Source organism: Sander vitreus, chromosome 5 (genome assembly GCF_031162955.1).
Source record: "Sander vitreus isolate 19-12246 chromosome 5, sanVit1, whole genome shotgun sequence".
Taxonomy (NCBI): Eukaryota; Metazoa; Chordata; class Actinopteri; order Perciformes; family Percidae; genus Sander; species Sander vitreus.
The window spans coordinates 28064236-28085108 of record NC_135859.1 but is presented as its reverse complement, the minus strand read 5'-3'; the positions used below and the strand labels follow the sequence as shown (position 1 = coordinate 28085108).

The window sequence follows — 20873 nt, the reverse complement described above, 5'->3', positions numbered from 1 at the left end:
TTTGTCATCAAAGAGTTTGAAAAACTACTTATTTTTTCCCAAAGAATATAACTCCTCTTTCAAATTCATTTACCAGGCAACACATTGTAGTGTGGGCAGAGTTGCACATCTTCAGTGGCCAATTTCTGGATTTGAGACATAACTCTGGGGATTAGTCTGAACAGCAGTTAATTGCTTTAAACCAATGGCGGTGAATTATTCCTTTGATTTTTGGACTTCTTTTATGATAAGAGCCAAAACGCAGGGATGGAGGGAAAGAGGGAGGAGAGAAAAAAAGTGTGAAAAAGAGAGAGTAATAGAGACGAAAAAGAAAAACAACAACATGACAATGACTGAGGCGGTGACAGCTAGCTGAACAGTCTTTCATCAGGAGGTAATGATATGAAACCTGTAATCTACAGGAGGCGGGGGTGGTGGGGGGAGATCAGATGACTAATTATACTCTGCTGTGAAGCCTGAAGCAGTGCACTATGGGAATCAACGCAGGGCATAGGAGGGCTGAACCCTGTCACAAAGGCTCTGATCATTGAACAGACCCAGCTCTTATTTTGGTTTTCATTTCAGACTCAGCAGGTGGTGGGTAAGTGTAAGTGTAAGTGAGAGTGTGTGTGTGTGTGTGTGTGTGTGTGTGTGTGTGTGTAGTTGTGTGTGTAGTTGTGTTCTTGTTTAACTATATTCATGGGGTCCAAAAACCGGGAATACAGTATACTTGTGGGGTCCGGACAGCCTTGTGGGGCCAAAATGCTGAACCCCACAAGGGCTGTTTGAGGGTTAAGACTTGGTTTTAGGATTAGGATTAGAACTATGTTATGGTTAGGGTGAGGGTAAGGGTTAAGGTTAGGCATTTAGTTGTGATGGTTAAGGTTAGGGTAAGGGGCTAGGGAATGCATTATGTCAATGACGGGTCCCCATAAAGATAGTGCCACGCACTGGTGTGTGTGTGTGTGTGTGTGTGTGTGTGTGTGTGTGTGTGTGTGTGTGTGTGTAGTTGTGTGTGTAGGTGTATATTCATGAGGTTGGACAGGGAATTTGTGTGCCATAATTCGAGTTTTCCCGTAAAGCTGTCTCCATATCTATCCGCAGGAGTAAAGTGACTTTTTAAGGCTTTGTGATTATAAGTCTGTGTCAAACTGCTGTTTCTATGGCAACAGAATTGAGTTTTCCATTAGTATGTGTGTTCATGAAACTTCTTTCTTTCTGTGAACAAATTATGAGTCACATATCTTCACAGTGAGGGTGTTTTTGTGAAGAGTGATTGTTTTGGCTGGTTCTTCTAGGTCCAGATTAGATTTATATTGGGTGTAGGGTTGACTTAAGGTTAAAGATTTAAATTTTTATAAATGTTTTGTAAGTCACATTCTTTCGCCAAATAGCATTGTGAGTAAATGGTTACTATGGCCAAACAAAAACAGCGACTAATTGACTACAGCGAAAAAAGTAAAAAAACAAGTGAAAGTGAGAGCCAAAAACACCCCTGCAAAGACCGCTTATCGCCATAGGGGCCGCCAAAGAGAACGAAAGGAGATCTTCGAAATGGTAACTTGTAGTCTTGACATTGTATTTTTCACATGCGAAGATATTTGTTATGTTTTCACAAAAAAAAGTTAATTATTTGGTGTTTGTTGCATTTCAAAGCCATGCTAGGAACAAGAAAAGGGTACAAATTTATAGATTAAAAAAAACATAATCATAACATTAAATTGGAGCATGGAGCATTCAGAAACTTTCCACTTACAGAGTGACTAACACCACAACAGGGGTTGATCAAGCACAGAAAGACAAACATGATTGTGTGCCTTCCGCTCAAGTCTCAGCAAAGTGACGCTGTTGGTGGGAAACGGACAGGATCTATTCTGTGCTGTGCTTTCCTACAACAATAAGGACATGAGTGAATGCGACTGCATGCGAACCTTACCCCTGTACGAAGTGACTCAAACACCTCCATTTTGCTTGGTATGGAAATGTGTCAGACTGTGGACATTAACATTTGTTGCCAGCATGCAAACTAAAATGTGATTCCTGTTGCCCTTGTCTTACATATCCTCTGACCATGCATGTGCTTAGAGACTCATTTTCATAATTACGTTACTTTTTGAGATGGCGGTTTGATTTCATGAGTTTGCCTGTACTGTTTGTATAGCTAAAGCTTATGAATGAATGAATGAAGAAATGTATTTCAGACATCAACATGAAATAAACTAAACAAATACAAAAAACATTTATAAATTAGTTCGCAAAATGAAATGAAAAGTGTACATAACATATAATACAGTATCCAGCCTAGACATGACTGAAAAGGAGTAGGAAGAAGTATAAACTTATTTTATCCTAGCCCTTCTCCAGAGATGGAAAGAGTACAAAAATATTCTACTTGAGTAAAAGTACTATTACTTTGATGAACTCATACTTAAGTACAAGGGGGGAATTGTTGGGTCTTTGTAAATTATAGAGTGTAGTCTAGACCTACTCTATCTGTAAAGTGTCTTGAGATAACTGTTGTTATGATTTGATACTATAAATAAAATTGAATTGAATTGAAGTAATATTACTTGTATAACCACAGAGCGCCACAGGAGGTTGTTCCTGCCTCTGGCCATCAAACTATATAACTCCTCCCTCTGAGTGTTACACGCATCTTCAGATACAGTATTAGGGGACCACTAAGGTCTATATAAAAGAGACTTCAGATACAGTATTAGGGGACCACTAAGGTCTATATAAAAGAGACTTCAGATACAGTATTAGGGGACCACTAAGGTCTATATAAAAGAGACTTCAGATACAGTATTAGGGGGACCACTAAGGTCTATATAAAAGAGACTTCAGATACAGTATTAGGGGACCACTAAGGTCTATATAAAAGAGACTTCAGATACAGTATTAGGGGACCACTAAGGTCTATATAAGAGACTTCAGATACAGTATTAGGGGACCACTAAGGTCTATATAAAAGAGACTTCAGATACAGTATTAGGGGACCACTAAGGTCTATATAAAAGCATCCAAAAAGCAGCATGTCATAGGACCTTGAACAGTGCGAGGGGAGATATACTTTTTTTTATATTTATACTTATTTCATATCTTACTTATCTTACTTACTTACTTCTATACTTATTTTATTAAATCACAGTGTTTGTGATTTGATAAGGGCACAAAGCTGCTTTCCATTTCAGTTTGTTGACAGATACAAAACAACGTTAGAGACTTTTTTTATTTACTTTTTTCTTACTCAGTAACAGATGTGATTTAAAATGTAGCAAAGCACAATACTTCAAACTAAACATACTTAAGTAAAAGTCAAATTACAGATTTAAAAACTACATCAAAAAACTACTCAATTACAGTAACATGAGTAATTGTAATTTGTTACTTTCCACCTCCGCCCTTCTCCACAGCTTACTTACACTCTGAGGGAGGCCGGTCTATCTCCCTAGGTGCTCCTGGAGACTCGGTGTCCTCCTCAGCACCGGGGACCAGAGAGGACACACTGCTGCCCACAGGGGTGGGGGTGAGGACAGAGAGGGAGGCCCCAGTCATGAAGGAAGACTCCCTGTGGGTGTGGAGGCGAGCAGAGGAGCTGCGAGGGCGCCTGGGATGAGCTCTCCGAGGCTTTCGGAGGGGAAAAGAGAAGGAGACAAAAGGCAGTGCACATTCATAAAGGTGAACATGTGTTTAGTTTGTTACCTAAAAAACAGAATGCAAGGACACAGGGACGACAAACCAATGTTTCTTGCGATCACAACAGACTTCAGACTTTCAACCCATAGAGGTCAGTACAACAAAGCCTTTCTGCCGTACATGATTACACGATTGTGCAGTAGCTCTTGTTTAGTTACCTCTTCAACCCTGAAAATAACCATCTAATTATAATCTCTTGTCATCTATTGTGGCTGCTGTAATATGTTTTCTTTATTCTTTATTTTGTGCAAAGTAGAGTATGTTGTGTGTGGACATAGGACTGGAAGCTGTGGATGAAATTACTTTTGTATTGGTGTCATGTAATGCCGTGTGAGATGGGCCACTGCATGACACTTAAATAAAATATCATAATCTTTAAAATGGGTTCTAATTGTAACTTAAAAGAGAAATCCACCCTTGAATAATATCGTGATATTAGATAATTGTATGTTGTCATATATAATTTGTTGTGCACAAGCAGGATCGTAGCACAAGATTCTGGGCCCTGTAGAAAGTCATTTTCTATGGGCCCCTCCCCACATCCACAGCTATTCATTCTAGCATCTTTTTGGGCCCTTCTCACATGAGGGCCCTGGGTACTCAGTGCCCTTTTTCCCCCCAGTCCGACGCCCCGGTGCACAAGCCTTTTGAAGCCACCTTTGAGAATGTTCATGAACATGCTGCTTTCAGCCATCAAACGTAGACATTTGTCGACAAAACACATTATAGCTAGCTGCACGGACATGTGCCACTAATGGCTACCATACCCCTTACTCAAAACATAACACCTCTAATGGCTGTCTGTCATTGTCATCTATTGAAGCTACTGTCAACAGAGAGTCTATAATTTCCCCTTTTCTCTATGTATAACTGTTGAATGTCAGCACAAAATAGAGTCTCTTGGTATTAGTTGTGAGGGACTCACCTAAACTGGGCGCTAACTACTGACGGTTTAGATATTTTACTGTTTTTGCACCAAGCTCCATTTTCCCCATGCTAAAAATATCTCAGTGTGATGTCTAGCCAGCTGAGTTTGGGCAGTTATTAAGGAGAAAAAGTAAAACGGCCAACAAACAAACCACAAAAGCCTGAAGCAAAGTCGTCAATTTATATAAGCTCCTTGTGGAAACATATGATCCTCATAAGTGCAGAAACACACACACACACACACACACACACACACACACACACACACACACACAAACGCTGACAGGCGGCAGCTTGGCACACACCCATAGGTAGACCCATCTCTCAACTGAGGACGACATGTGAGCAACAGAAAGGAGCCAACACACGTCTCACCCCACTCTCCCCCCCTCTCTCCCCTATGCCCTTCCCTCTCTCCCGCCTGTCTGTCAGAGTGTGTGTGACGCTCCCATCAGCCTAATTATCAGGGTGGAAGGAAGCACAACACTTCAGCAACAGCTCTCCAAATGTCCTCTACTGCCACACTGCCATCCTACAGAGTAAATATGTATGCGTTTTGTGTGTGTGTGTGTGTGTGTGTGTGTGTGTGAGTGTGAAGATGCTTTGTGCTTATTATTGAGCCAGTCTGTGGGTTTAAGCATGTATGTTTGACTGTTTAAGTCTGCCTGTGCATCAATATTTAAGGTTCAGAGCGATTCAGAGCCTTTTAGGTGTAATGCTCCAGCATGAGTGAATTAATGCACCTGACTTTCCCTTTTTTCCCGCTTGTGTGTGTGTGTGTGTGTGTGTGTGTGTGTGTGTGTGTGTGTACACCTGTTAATGCAGTTGTCACAGTGCAGGATTTCTCTCTTTCTGCAGAGCGTTGCAGGTAGAGGACTTTGAAAGATAAGTTCTGGTCAAACTCCAACCTTCTGATATCAGAGTTTGTTCAGTACTCTTTTTTTTCCATAGTTCAACAAATTAATAATAATAATAATAAATAATAAATCTAAAATAGTTAATAAATTACATTCTAATCTAAACAGAATCTGCGTTTTATTATTATTATTGTTATTATTTGTGCACAAAGAGTGAACACTTCATACTTCTCTTTATATATGTGTGTGTGTGTGTGTGTGTGTGTGTGTGTGTGTGTGTGTGTGTGTGTGTGTGTGTGTGTTACTTGCAGCTAATATAATTGATGTCAACTGCATTGTTTTGTTGTTCTTACACATAACTTAGACTATTGAAGTGTAAAAAATAGGTTACTTCAGAATATTCCAAAGGATATATTGTATATTCTCTTATATATTGTAAGGCAGGGATCTTCAACAGGGGGTCCGGGGCCAATAGGGGGTCCTCAGAGTCAATGCAGGGGGGCATCCAATTTATTGTTAATTTGTGAAAGTTTTTTCAAAAAATAAAGTCTTAACATGAATCCAGCATATTATTTACAAACATAAATCCCCATTGCTGACAGGCTTACTGGCTTATAGGTAAGGTTGTCACTAAGGTAGCCATCCACAGATACAGTCAATCCTAAGGATTCACTCTGCTACATGTATGGTTAACATTAAAACATGATTTATAAAATCATGCCAACAATTATTAGGCTATTTTAAAAGCTTAGTATTTTATGCAAGAAAATGTATGTTTAAAGGCTTTAGGCTGCCCTACACGTTATTGTAGGCCCAGTTTATATATATTCATTTTATACGATACTGTATATGTAGTAGGGGGTGCCTGCTCCGACTCTCTTTCAGTTAAGGGGTCCTTGGCTTAAAAAACGTTGAAGACCCCTGTTGTAAGGGGTCCTTTGGATGAAAAAAGCACTTGAGAACCTCTGCTCTAGTGAGTATCTGGGACAGCAGGACGGTGTATGTGGGCTTGACTCAAAATAACCTACAGTGTGTGAGTTCATGGTAATGAAGGAACATGCCTCCCAGTGTAACAGTGTGGCTCATTGATGTTGTTTTAATAGTTTTTGGTAGATAATGGAGCTCTATTGCACAGATGAATAAGATATATCAGGGTATGGCTAAACAGACAATAGTTGTTAGTAGAAGTTAGTCTAGGATTATGGTTAGTTTTGGTCTTTTCATGGGATTTATTGACAGTAAGCTAAATAGAAAATAACCCAACCCATTCTCATGAACAGGTTCGTATGATATTGTACGAAAAGTTATGTACACTAAAACGTATGATATTATACGAAAACTAAGAGACCTCCGGCTGGTCACTTGACATCGGCTAGATAGATAGATAGATAGATTTGTATTGATCCCAAAAAAATAGGAAATAACGGTGTTGTAGCAGCAAAATATCAGACACACAGCACACATACAGAGTAAACATTAAATAATAGGAAAAAATACATTAAATAATAATAGAATACTACACAAGCAATATTTAAAATATATACAATTTGGAAATGAAATGTACAACTGTTTCAATAGATATAGATAAACTTAATGTGCAAGTTGGGGAGTAAAAATGTACAACTTTTCACTAGTAATGATAAGATGTAGAGCTCCGTGCTACAGAGCGGCAGTTGGCAGCTGTTTAAGCCGTTATAGAGCTTCGTGCCGCCGGCTACGGTGCTCTGCATGGTGGTCCGTCAGGTCAGCGGTAGTTGGTGGTCTAGTTACCCCAGAATAAGTGACTGTGCGCTGGGTACAGAGCATCGCGAGCTGCCCGTCATTTCGGCGGAGATTACGGTTAAGTTTAGGCAAGAAAAAGTGAGCGTTAAACGGCGACGATAGTTAAGTTTTGGCACCAAAACAACTAGGTAAATTTAGGAAAAGATCATGGTTTGTCTTTAAACACTCCCAAGGAACACACTTTTCCTGAGTTAAAGTCTTTTGTTTTCCCCCTGAAAGCGAACTCCGCTCCCTGGCTTGAAAGTCCTGTATGTTAACGCCCACCCATCCTCCCCGACCAGCCACATTCTTATACAGCAGCAGTCAATGTGGTGCACACAGCAAAAAACTACGTGTAAATGACAGGAATTACAGTGCTTAACTTTTCGTAGCTTTTCAAACGTATGGTTCATGAGAACAAGCTGAATAACCAGACTCATCCTTTAATTGGAAGGGTAAGTATGCCGACGGGCGTGTCCACATACATTTGGCTATATGATTTTTTTTTTTAATAAATAATTGATATAATAATATTAATATGTAATAATCAAAATAAAAAGAGTAAATAAGAGTACCTTGGTTGAAACAAACTGCTCCCATTTGTTCTCAATGGCTCTTTCTTTTTTCAGCGTCTTTATTGTGGTCCTGCCTCGGCCAGGGTCTCTGCGAATGGAAAAGAATGGTCGCTGTTGTGATAAATGCAACACTCTAGTGACCTTCTGCGACTCACCACTAGTCGAAACCGGCCTTTGAGGCAGAGACAGCTTGAGAGTCACTTTGGCCATTATCAAAATCATAATTCATCTTATCCTAAAAACTGTGCAGTGTTTTAGATTGATGCCCGACATCAGAGCTGCCCGCCTGGTGGAAAGCCCAGCAGTGTCATAACCTTGTGATAATGTTTCATTTCATCCTCTCCTTGTCTTCCTGTACAGTAATACCTCGGCTGTATCATTTGGCCCATAAAGCTTAAGACTTTCTGGGAAATTGGATTTGAAGCTGAGTGAAGGCCCTGGAGGCTGGAACATGATGACGTTTGGGTACAAAAGAAATTCTCTTTGTAGCTCTTTTCCTCCCCTTCCTTCCGTTCTTTCCTTATATTTTTCATTTTTCTATCAATTATTCAAGGCTTGGAGTGGTGTGCAATAATATTCCTTTACTACATTCAACAAGGAGCCATTGTAACTGAGCACCGTACAGTCTTTTTAACCTTCAAGAAATAATCTATTCTCATAGGTCTCCTCTGATACTTTGACAAGAAAGATGATCATAGATCAATAGCAAGGCAAGAAAAAAAAAATGTAAAGAGGGAACCTTGGAAACAACTGCCTTTGAGGAAATAAAGCACACTACAGGTTCAATGTAACAGCAATCCTGTGGGTTAAACATACGAGTTTAAGCACCACATCGCTGCTGCTTCTGCACCTTCTCTCCATTTCCTCCCTCTCGACGCCCTGTGGTGGCTCAATATCACCGTGAATGAAACCTGGAGGGGGGACGAAGATGGAAGAATGCAATCTTCTCGCTAAGCCTGGGCCCCCTCCGGAGCTTTGGACTTTATATTTCATCCAGCACTGTCAGCTCGCGCCTGCAGCTCCTGAGCACCACCACCCTTCAGCCCGCTACAGTACAGATGCAACGTCTCTTCAGGTGGCTCGCTTAAAAACAGTGTGGATTTGACAGGAGTTACTCATCGGTCAGCGTGCAGAGGTCAGCGCCATAATGAGCAGTGTTTTAGCCTCTGGATGGGGGGGCTCCAGGCAGTGGAATCACTCTTTAATAGTAAATGACAGTTAATGTATTGAACTTTTTCATAGTATGAAGACAAGTCCCTGACTAACGCTATGTGCTTTTGTTTCTCATTGCTCACATTAAATGCACCATTATCTTTTCAAACGCGAACACTTTCGAGAAGAATTGAGGGATTATTAATTCATGAGCAAGTCAATTATGCAAGTGATGTTTTAACAAATACATAAAGCACATTCAAACACATATTCAGGAGATGCAGATGCACCATTGTGGCCTTAAGCTTCGGTACTAACAAATCATGAAACATTATGTCGATGTCGTTTCACAGCAGGTGCATTGAGAACGTTTTCCACCAGAGTTGATGCAAAAAAGTTACATTTTAATTGGGCAATTAGAGCAAATCAGTCTATGAGTTTTAAACCGGAGGGTGAGTTAACTAGGTGTATTTCTAGACAGAAATCTTGTTGTAGGCAGCTTTAGAATGCAACTTCTTATTCATGTATGTGCTTTAACTGACCACTGGTAGGTTGTGTGTGGGTGGTAAAACACTTTGACCCCAGAATAACTTACTTGGGGTCCCAGCAGGCGGTGAGCGGGCCGACTCTGCCGGCGCGATCCAGAGTCAAGGCCTCCAGCAGCCAATTCAGACAGCAGAGCTGGCGGTAGATGACCTTCCTGCAACAGCACACAAAGACATGAAATCCACATCTATCAGAGGTTTGTCTAACAGAGTACATCAATATTATTAAGCAAGTTGAATTGTATTTATACAGCACCTTTCAAAAGCTAGATTACAAAGTGCTCTATTATGAAAATTCCATAAGACACAGCAAGCAAAACAATGACAAATCTGATCCAACTGATGATAAAAAAAAAAAATGTTTAGCTTCAAATATGTATCTATTAAACCCTTTTTAAGAATAAACACAGCTATTTAAACAGTTGCATTCCAAGACTTGTAATGGATTATAAACATGAAGAATTTAAGTTCAGCTGGAATTGTTTTTGGCCACTATTTGACAGTGTAGTTTTGACAAAATGCAATATTAAACATCATAGCCAATAAATAACATAGGCAGGTATTTAGTGAATGTATTACAGCATATTCCTCCACTTTAGGAGAGTGGGACACATGATGCAAACATATTGCTTGGATCGCAATAACACACAGGGAGGAGGTATTATTTTTTTCTCCTACTTCCACGTTTACTTGAGTACATATTATCGATGAGTTTAATACTTTTAGTCCGATACATTTTTTATGTGCTGCATTGTTACTCGTTACTGTTGTGAATTCCTCACGCTACGGAGACTGTGTAGGTTACAGTGTAGGTTACAGTGTGTGTAGTTATGGCTACGTTAGTATGCTAATTAACTAAGTTACGTAAGAAATCCCCGAGATTTTTCTTTTCATGACGGCAGTTGCCTGTTCAGAAGTCAGAGACGATGTAAGTTTGTACTCTTTCTATTAAGCTATTGTTGAAACAGATTAAGCTATTTCTGAGTAGCAGTTGTTTTACCATGTGATGTGAAGCTGCTATATTATCTGTATTTTGCTAGCTTGCTAACTTACTACTGTACATCACACATGTTACTAGCTAGTGTTTGATAAATTTTTTGGGGCTTTAATCGTTACTGTGCTGGAGAGGATGTTCATTTTAGCAGAAAAGGCAGTTGGGCTGATCAGTCTCCCCAAATTGGTCAAAAAAGTGCCTCGGAACACACCAAAGCGACGAGACGTAATATGTCTCCATAACAGCAGGCGGCGCTAATCTGTATTGTCGCCCAAAAATGAAAACCGGCAGCTGATTGGACAAACGCGTCACGTGGGTCTTGTTTCTCCGGAAATTCAATTTTTTTTTCACTCACGGCTCCACACTCACAGCAATGCACATTTACTCTTGGTTGTACTGGGTGTCTGGGTAGTGTGCTGTGCAACCACAATCTCTTGGCCTAAGTGCCTTGCTCAAGAGCACCTTAGAAAAAGCTTTAGGGAAGAGTATTTGATAGCATATTCATTTTATTACTTCTGTACACCCCTCTACCACAGTACTATATTTTATTTTATTTTATATACATTATATTGTATTCATATATTTTAACTTCTGCACTATTTTACAGTAAGTATGCCTTTTTACTTGCATGGTTTTCTTTCTGTACATATTGTATGAGCACTGTTGGAGGGAGCCTGACAATAAAGAATTTAATTGCCATTGCCAGCTTCAATGAAATTGACTGTAAAAGTTTTTTCTCTGTTTTCTTTGACTCTTGAGAAATAGATAGAACCAAACTACCTAATTAACTAATGTTACACAGACATTTTATATTGTATGATAAGTCATTTTAAGTGCTCTGTATCAATGCTACCAAGACAAAGTTATTGTGTTTGAGTTGTATCCCACATAAAAGGTTAATAGCATTACATTAAGCAATGGTGGGCAAAACACTGCCACTGCAAAACCAATCATATTGAAAACCCTTCATTTCCAGTCAAGTCTTGTAGGTAAAATAAGTGGATGTAAACATTTACACAAGAGGCCCAACTCTTCAATACAAGAGCTGCTGTAGTGGGAACAAATGCAAAGCATGCCATCTCTCTAAAAGCATGGTTACAGTGTCACCTGCAGTCAAGCGGTGCCGTCCGTCTCCCCGACACTTTTACGCTTCGAGGCTTTATGACCACATCCATTCCCATGATCTCTCCAAACACAATGTGAATGCTGCCGCCTTTTCTGCCTCGCTCCCCCCTGCGCACAAATGCTGCTGTCCCGGGTCGCTCTAAGCTCTTTTCATTATCGACCAGGCCATTTGTCTGCCAGGCAGATAGCCTGCTAGATTAGGATCTGTCAGATGTCAGGTAACAGCCTTCAAACAGGGTTGTTATTTTTCCAGATGTCTCGCCAGAAAACAAGGCTGTATTCTGGCAGTGGCAATGATGCAGTGTCATAGGAAATGCATGTTGACTTGGAGGTGATGCATCATAAACACAGGCTGTAGATTTGTCCCCGTGGAACAAAAAACAAAGGACACAGGATTCCTGTGTCCGTGAAGATGGGTAAAATGAGTGTTTGGGTTACAGAAGTGCAAACATATCTTGGCTTTTTAGGAAACTGCTGGTATCTGCTAGTTTGAAAGCTAAAATGTCCCTGCTTTGCCATTTAATCCTTTTCAAACACATTACACTTGTTACGACATAATGTGTTCAAAAGCCAGCCCTAGTGGATTATAGGCAGCATTGCCATCACATCCTCCATACAAGATCAAAGCAGTGTATTAAATGTTGCTTTTGTGAACCAGAGTTCTGTGTTTATTGTCAGCCAGCAACTGAGTTTCTAACAAGGCAGATTTGTCAGAGAAAACTTTTTCTGACGCCTATTTCAGAAAGGTTAGCTCCGGATCACGCAGCATCAAAGGAGTCTGCAGTATGAAAGAAATACAAAATGAAAGCCTCACGAATATCTGTCAATGTCAGATGTTTTGCATTAAATATTCAGCAATCTATCCGTTTGTTTTTCTCTGTTTGATGTTTGCTGAGGTGTAGTAACACATCTATTTGACATGAATCAAACGGATGAACACTGGCAGACAAAAGAGGGGGAAATGAGTGCAGCGATTCCTTAAAATTAAATTATTTTTAAACATCTCAGCGTTTTCTTTACTGCTGTACAGGGTGTGGTGATTCATAGAATATGCATCAAAACACATGCCCCTGATTTAAACAAGGAGTTTGATCATGATGATAGGTGCAAATATTCAGATGTTATACCCAACTACTCTAAATCTAAATAAAACGGAGGGAGTCTCTGTCTGTCTGTATGTCTCAACGAATCTGAGGACCCAAGGAAGTGCAGTGTTGAGTGCGAGCTCTTGAGATCTACGGGACATATTTACCGGTATTGGTAGTGCAGGTACACACTGTGTACAGTAGATGCTCGATATAGTACGTTCAATAACAATGGATTGGTATCGGTCAAACATTGCTACCGGTTCCTAAACGCTACTTTTTCCGATACCAATTTTATTTAAAAAAAGAAATTACAACATTACACGTTACGGCAAAAATCTTTTTATTTATTTTTCAGCTCCTACTGGGTGAGCCCCGTTTCTGTGTGTTAACGTAGATCTTTTCCTGCCTGCCTCTGCAACATGTAACGCTAAACAGCCAATCACAAGCATTATTAGATCTTGGTAGAAGAATGCTGCATGATTATTGGCTCACTGACGCTGATGAGATTTACTCCTTAGGTACTGAAATTGGGTATTCAGAGTTTTTGCGGTTTCCACCAAGTCAAATTTAAGACTTTTTAAGACCATTATGAATGAAATTTAAGACCTTTATTACAAAATCAACCAAGCCCTAAATTAAGTTTTTTTCCAAGCCAAGTATCGCTAAACTTACAATTCCCCATAGCTAAAGAATAAAATCTGTTTTATGTTTGTGGTACAATCCCAGAGAGACTCACTGGTCTCATTTGTAGTCGTAATACAGCAAAATTATATTTGGACTAGCGAAAGAAAGAACTACAACACCACGGAATTAAATAAGAGAGCATTAGAGGTAGCGTTGCATGGACGTAGGAAAATTAAGACCTGTTTACATTGAATTACTTCCGCGAATTTAAGACTTTTTAGGGCCTAAAATTTTGATTTAGAAATTTTAGACTTTTTAAGACCCCACGGAAACCCTGGGTATTGAATGACAAGGCATTTTTCAATACTCTATACTTAAAAGTTAAATTCGGTACCCAGCCCTATCAAGAACAGATGAACAAAGAGAGACCGGGGATGTTACATTGTGGCAAACCTAAACATTTCAAGCATCAGTGATGTAACTTGCGGAATGAACGCTTGGTCCCAAATAGCTAGCTGTTAGCAAATGCAACCTCTTGTTTAAAGGCAACCATCTTGAATATTGTTAAAGGGAAAGGCTGTACAGTATATAGTAACCTTACCTCGGTGCTTGGCTCAGCAGAGGGGAGGTCAGGGAGTGATGGACAGGCGTGAAAGGTCGTGCTGACTGGCTCTTCTTCCTGCGTGGCCGGGCTTCATTCACACCTGACCAGCTGTTTCCTGCAGGCAGAGGCCACCTGAACGCAGCAGAGATACAGTGCCGTTAGCTTTTAATAACATAGAAGCATAAGGATGATGCGATTGATGTGATGCAGTTATTTTTAGGTATTAACAATGACAAGAGAATTACCTCAATATGACAATTTCTCAATATATGGAAGTTTGGATGGAAGAATGAAGGGGTGCCGTCAATCCAGGAGTGGGCTTGTGAGTGGGGATGTGATCATTTTGCAAGTTGTATGTTTTGTATGTTGTTAAAACTAATTGTTTAAATGTGAACTAGGCTGCAAATATTTTTACACAAGATGTTACAACAATGCATTCCGTGTCTGCAAAACAAATATTTGGGCCATCATGTGACTTTACAAATCTCCAGTCAAAATTCATACGTAGGCCACTTTTTATATATCGCAGAACATTTACTAATGTTCTGCGATATATACAAATAATAATAAACAAAAACACTATTGAACAAATAAATGCATTAATATAATGTTTGTCGATGTTCTGCTGGGTGTGTTAGATATTGATATTAATATTCAACATTCTGATAAATATTTCTTAACACCCTTGGTAGTGTGTGTGTGAAAATGTGGGAATCCTCAGTAAGAGGAAAGGGAATCACGGGGATCATTGTTCCGGGACAGCAACAGGTGCCATACAGAGCATGAAGTAGCAACACACAGAACTACAATACGTACAATTACGTTAAAATACTAATTAATTTATTTTTTGGGCCACTTGAGGGTAGCAAAACCAGCTGTAAACATAACGCTGACATAGTATCACCTTTTAAATGTTGATATGTCAAACGTGTTTGCAAGCAGTTGCTTATTTACACATCCAGCAGATACAGAGCAACATTAGCATTCATTTGGAGTCATGTTTCTGCTCCTTCGATCTTGGTTTTGGTATCCAAAAATTCCTGAGGGAAATACCTGGCTCTATAGCTGCTCAATGCTCCTCTATGTTCACCGCCGTTGGGCAGGTAGCATACATTGCCCAATGTATGCTACCTGCCCAACGGCGGTATGAGAGCCTTTTTTCTACTGCTGGAAACGCAGTTGATGGGAGCTGTGAGGGTTAACCAAGACAGTAAAAGTTCGGGCTGTAAAACCCAAACGCTCTATTGAGCTGAGTGGAACAGCCCAGTAGGGTGATGATTTTCTGTGTTTGTCATTAGGAGCAACCCTTTTTAGTCATTTGATACATTGTTAATATAAAAATATTGATTAATGCAGCTTTAAGTAGTCTAAAAAGTAATAAACTGATAAACTATGCCAGAGGGAGACACTGCAAGAAGAAATGAAACTGAGCTGATGTGAGAGGTTACATCACCCTTCTGAATCGCTGTCGGAGTCAGAGGAGAAACTGGGAGGTCGTGGCTCTGTTTTCCGCTGCTCCTCCCTGCTAATCCGCTGCCTCTCCACTTTCTCCTGCTCTTCCTGTTCCTCTTTCTGCAGGAGGTGGAAGTAGCTCTGGCCCCGCTTAATTGCTGATGACAAAAGCCTGCAAAGCAGAGACAAAAGTGAAAGTCTTGAATACAGGGAATCACTAGCGTGCTTTAATAATGATGTATGTTTGGAATGAAGGGGTGTCGTCAATTCAAGAGTGGGCTGGTGAGATGGCTAGGGTTGCAGCGTTTGAAAAGATGTCATACAAACGGTTCGCCAGATTGAATGTCTACACGGGAACATGGGGAAGGTACTTGAGCTTTCTGGAGGGCTCCAAAGAAGCTTTGTGCTGGGGAAAGACGTGAATGATGGGCTTATGGTATTGTCATTATATGTACTTATTTTGTTATTATTTTTGTTGTATGGTCTTGAAAATTGTAGTTACTGTGTCATCTTTCCTTGATTTTTGTCTGGGTGGGTGGTGTTAACGATGTTCATGTTGTAAATTGTATGTTTTGTGTGTAAAAAAAATTGTTGATCACAAACATAATGACACATGTTCACTTTTCAACAACCCAAATGACAGAAAAAGAAAAGAAAAAAAATGCAGAGAAACCACAAATGCCAAGCCTCTCCTGTCTTTGTCAGTCATACAAAAACCATCAAAGCCGATGAGTTACGATCGAAAGTGCTCGCGTGTCGTCACAATTATCCCTCACAACACACACACACACACACACACACACACACACACACTCCAAATCAAAACAACCCGAAGCAGCAGGCAGGCACAAATGACACCTAACTACAGCTTTATGGGAAAAACGTGTTACGTCTGGCCAGATTAATAACTTAATTATTGCAGTTTAGCTTTCAACCATAACCTTTTCTCAAATACAGTTTGCTTGTTTTTCTCATATACTGCATGCGTAATTACCTTTGCAATAAAGCTGTAGTGGAAAATTAAAAGACGCAGCTTAGGTCAAGGTGACTTTGCCAGTAGACCGGCCGAGGTAACACACCTCAGTGTTTCTTAATAACATGAGCAGTTTGCCTTCTTTTGAGTGAAGGATGCAGAGAAAAGCTGGTCAAAGTGCATGCTGCTACGAATCTATATTATTGTTTATATACTTTAAGTGAAATTGTATCAAGAAGATATGATCATAGTGTTTTCTTTTACAATATTCTGAGGTCCAACTGAATGTGCACTAGCACACGCATGAGGATGTGCACACAGGTGATGCAATGCAAATTACAAGTTTAATGCTATTCCACTGATTGACAGTTGGTGGCATTAATGACCCTTACTTAGTAATTATTCAAAAAGAAGAAGGCAGAGAAGAAAAAGACAGGTAGCTAGCTAGCTAGCAAAAATGGATGTAAGCCATGGATGTACTAAGAGAGCTGGATAGGGTGCCGCAGTGCCACCACTCAGCTTTGCTGCCAATTTGTTCCAGTGGCCACTTGCTGTACTGCAACGAAAAGGCTCATGGACCACCATTATAAAAGAGACGTCTGTAAAACTTTTCACAGGACACCTTGACCTACAAACAGGTCAATTATTACTCTTTGTATTATACATGTTTAACCCATGAAGGCTTTATATTTGTAAAACTTTCCCAGAGCCTAGAAAAGTCTGCATGTGCATGACATCATCTCAATGTAAAGTCTACGGACGTAGCAGGAAATATGCAGGTTAGGCCAGCGGGAGTAACACTAATGTGCATGTGCAGTGGGACTTCCAACTGGCTCGGCCGGAGAAGACTCTAGTGCTCATGGTCTAAGAGCCCAAAAATGCGGGAGCCAAAGTAAACCTGAAAAACTTTTGTTTATGTGCCCGATGAGCACATATTTGGAACATGCTATCCAGTTCTCCTAAGACAACCATGATGTAAATGATGTAAATTTGCAAATGTTTAATAGGGGAGGGAAATGCATCCATTAGGTTTGTTTGACATGTAGCTAACCCAGTTGCCCAGAGCAACTCACGATGAATATAGAGAAGAAGCAAGACGAGAAGCAGCTTTAATTTCCTGACTATAAACATGGCAAGAATCCAACAAGAAGAAGAGTGAGGGACAGAGCCACAGTGACCTTACAATATTCTCAGGACTTTTCCTTTACAGGCAAACTAGATTTTTTGCAATGGTGAAACCAGACAAACAAAGGCACGAACGCCTGCATATGTTCCAAACCTCTGCTGCTCCAGTTCCTATTTGTTATCTAGCGAGCAGCTGGCTGGTAATATTTCGCCCACAAGTAGAGCCAAGCACTTCAGCCTAGGAGGGGGCCACAGAGCACTTGTGTTCCAGCATGCTAATTTGGCTCTGTTCGGTGATACACTGAGTGCACTAGTTTAGCTCGGAGGCATGTCTGCTCTATTTGCATACCACCACACCCCTGATATAACTTATTAATCTTCAGATGTGACATCTAAGTCCAAAATGCAGCAGTCTTAATTAAAGTGTGTTTCTATCAGCATTGCAAAAAGTTTTTCCCTGCCAAGAGTGTGGGAGGTGGCTCAGTGACCTTGCCTTTAGACGTGACTAATTTTGTTAGCGCTTTGTGCTAAAGTGGCTCCTTCACTTTAGTTCAGCTAGTGTGTGTGTGCTTTTTAATTGATTAATATCTTCTAACTGGCAGGCAAGTGGGTGTTTTATTTTGCTTGTGTTTGATGCACCATATGCACAAGTGTTTGTGACAACAGCAGCAATGTAACATGGAAGCTGAACAATAATATGCTGAAGGGAAAGGAGGGGAAGAGAGAGAAAGAAGCAGACAGGAGAAAGCTGCCGAGTCAATGACAGGCTGCAGAATTAGGTGTGACTAGAAAATAAAAGGCATTGAGAAGATGCAATGTATCATCAATACATAAACAGACAATGGAACTTTTGTGTTTGAAAGCCAAGAAGAACCACCGTCTGTCTTTCCAGTCAATAACAAGTTAAGCTTCTCTGTGAGAGTGAATCTTAACCACAAATCAGAGCCTGGCTTGAAAAGCTCATTAAAGATGACAATGCTTGGACGGGAGGCTTGATTGGTGGTTAAAACAATTATTGCAATGTAAAAAATATAGACATTTATACACTGGGGGAGGGTGGTGGTGAATGGCGATAGTTATTTACCAGATCAGATGATGGGAGCCCTTGGGTGGCAGCTTGTTGCCAGGCAACAAAAGAGATAGGGTTTGTGGTAGGTGAGGAATCTTTACAGTGATTAGACCAACTCAGATGGTGTGGCTCCATTCTCGATCTACTCTCACATCATCATCAATTTCAATACGTGAATTTTTCATGCGCAAGCTATGATTAAAGCCTTTAGCATGGTGAATTTTGTGGGGTATGCTACACAAGCAACTGCAACATTGACATTTACAAGTTCAAACAGATTTCATAATTAAATCCTAATTATAACATATTATCTGTCAGCTGCAACATGATGAGAAACAGGACTCGCAGTAGTGTTGACAAGACAGCGTGGGATGTTTCATGTCAACATCGCCAGAGACAAATGGCAGACCACGACAACACAGGCTGGCGCACTCATAAATGACCGAGTGCCACGGGCAAGGGTAAGAGCCAAAACGCTGATTAGGCTTTGCAGTGTCTACTCAGACAAAAACAGGACAGAAAAAGCAAAAATACAAAACCAAAGTGGACTCACATCACATCACTTCATGGAGCATCCCACTTTACCTCCATATTGTGACAGTAATTAGTGACTGCATGCGTGCTATATAAGGATTAGTAAAACCCATTAAGCAGCGCCAAGATGCAAAAAAACATCTTATGTAGATATGATGTAAATAACATGACTGTTGTGATGCAGGAATCCATCGAATTCAAGTGAATATCTTTAAATGTGTGTCCTAATTTCCACCTCATCTTTAAACGGAGACAATTCATTACATCTGTGTCTGTGTTTATTGGGATTACCTAAATTATGTAACTAATCCCTAGCCTGACAAGCCAGACCCACATCAAGATGTTGGCTGCAAATTACATTTGCTGCCGCTAGGGTGCGTCTAGGTTTCTAGGCTAACAAATCCCCATCCTATAGAGGAGGACAAAGGCCATTTGAAAAAAAAAAAAATTGACTTGGTTTTCCTTACCAATATAAGGCTTAGGCCCAACATCCAAGCCGTTTTGGGCGCCACCTAGGCCAAATGAATGTAACTAACTTTTCTCAGATCTAATTATTGTAGTTGGCCCTCAGTGGACTCAGTTTTGCCTTTAGGCTTTTTGAGTGTCATTTATTTATTATCTGCTCTAGCTTTTCCAATGTTTTAGACACACATATGGTAATAACCATGGTCCAAAATGATGTGAAATTACATTTTTTTGTATTGAAGAAGCGTAATATTTCCTTAAGGGAGGACCCATAAACCCCCCGCCAAATAACATGCACCTAAGTCTTCCACAAACTTAGGGAAAACACTGTTTGACACTATGCAATATTGGCATTCCATTTCTCTGATATTTTTATGCTTTAGAATTGTGATATTTTTTCTGAAGGTATATTTAACTCCTGGAAACTATGATGTTAAACTGATTGCAAACAAAGCTTTGCAAACTGAATGATTTAAACTAAACTTATCCTTTGATCTTGTTTCTCAGAGGTAGTGTACATACAGTACGTGAAACAACACGTTGGGACATCCAGATAAAGAAAATAATGTATCCTGACAAGTGAAAAGAATTTCACTTGTCAGGATCTTCATTAATTTAATTCATGTCAAGAGGATTATGGAACAGTAGTTAAACTGTCGACCTTAATCTATTTGAGCTGTCCTGAAATCTAACTTTATCAGACACCTGCCAGCCAATAAACAAATATTTTCTGTCAAACACCTATGTCAAAAACAAAACGCATATTAGACCTGACAGCACGCCTTTGATTATTTTAATCAAGCAAATGCATTGCATCTCAGATAATCATTTAGTAGTAGTTAATAGTTTATGAACTGTATAGCTGCAAGAGGCCGTTCATCCAAATGGAAGTGAATGGAATTTGATAAATAATTCATGTACATGTACATGATAATGCCATTAAGTGTGACTGTGCTGCTCAAAATATATGTAACAAAAATAAAATTAAAATAAATCTTTGTCATTATAACCATGACAAAGATAATTTCTTCATTTAAAAGCACTTTGAGGGAATACTTGTATTTGAGCAATTATTGTAGCTTAGCATAAAAATTGGAAGGGGGAAACAGCTTGTCTTGCTCTCTCTAAAGCAAAAAAACACACCTACCAGCACCTCTAAAGCTCACTAAGTAACATGTTTAATCCTCCACTAAAGGGAAGTGATACAATGTGTTTTTTTGTGATTTGGGTGAACAGACCCTTCAGTGTTTAGTGGTGATATTCAGATTGTTCATATTTCCATTAAGACAGCCGTTATGAAATATGGAATAGCTGAAAAACTGATC

The 20873-nt window shown here is 39.9% G+C and overlaps 1 protein-coding gene across 1 annotated transcript in view; it reads right to left on the bottom strand.

The window, feature by feature from the left end:
- LOC144517683 (coiled-coil domain-containing protein 60-like) overlaps positions 1-20873 on the bottom strand; it is a 32934-nt gene that overhangs the window by 7884 nt on the left and 4177 nt on the right. The window contains exons 4-8 of the mRNA XM_078249809.1: positions 15384-15554; positions 13928-14062; positions 9546-9650; positions 7799-7886; positions 3405-3609 (exon numbers count right to left, since the gene is read on the bottom strand). Coding sequence (XP_078105935.1) covers positions 3405-3609; positions 7799-7886; positions 9546-9650; positions 13928-14062; positions 15384-15554 — 704 coding nt within the window. The remainder of the gene's footprint in view (positions 1-3404; positions 3610-7798; positions 7887-9545; positions 9651-13927; positions 14063-15383; positions 15555-20873) is intronic.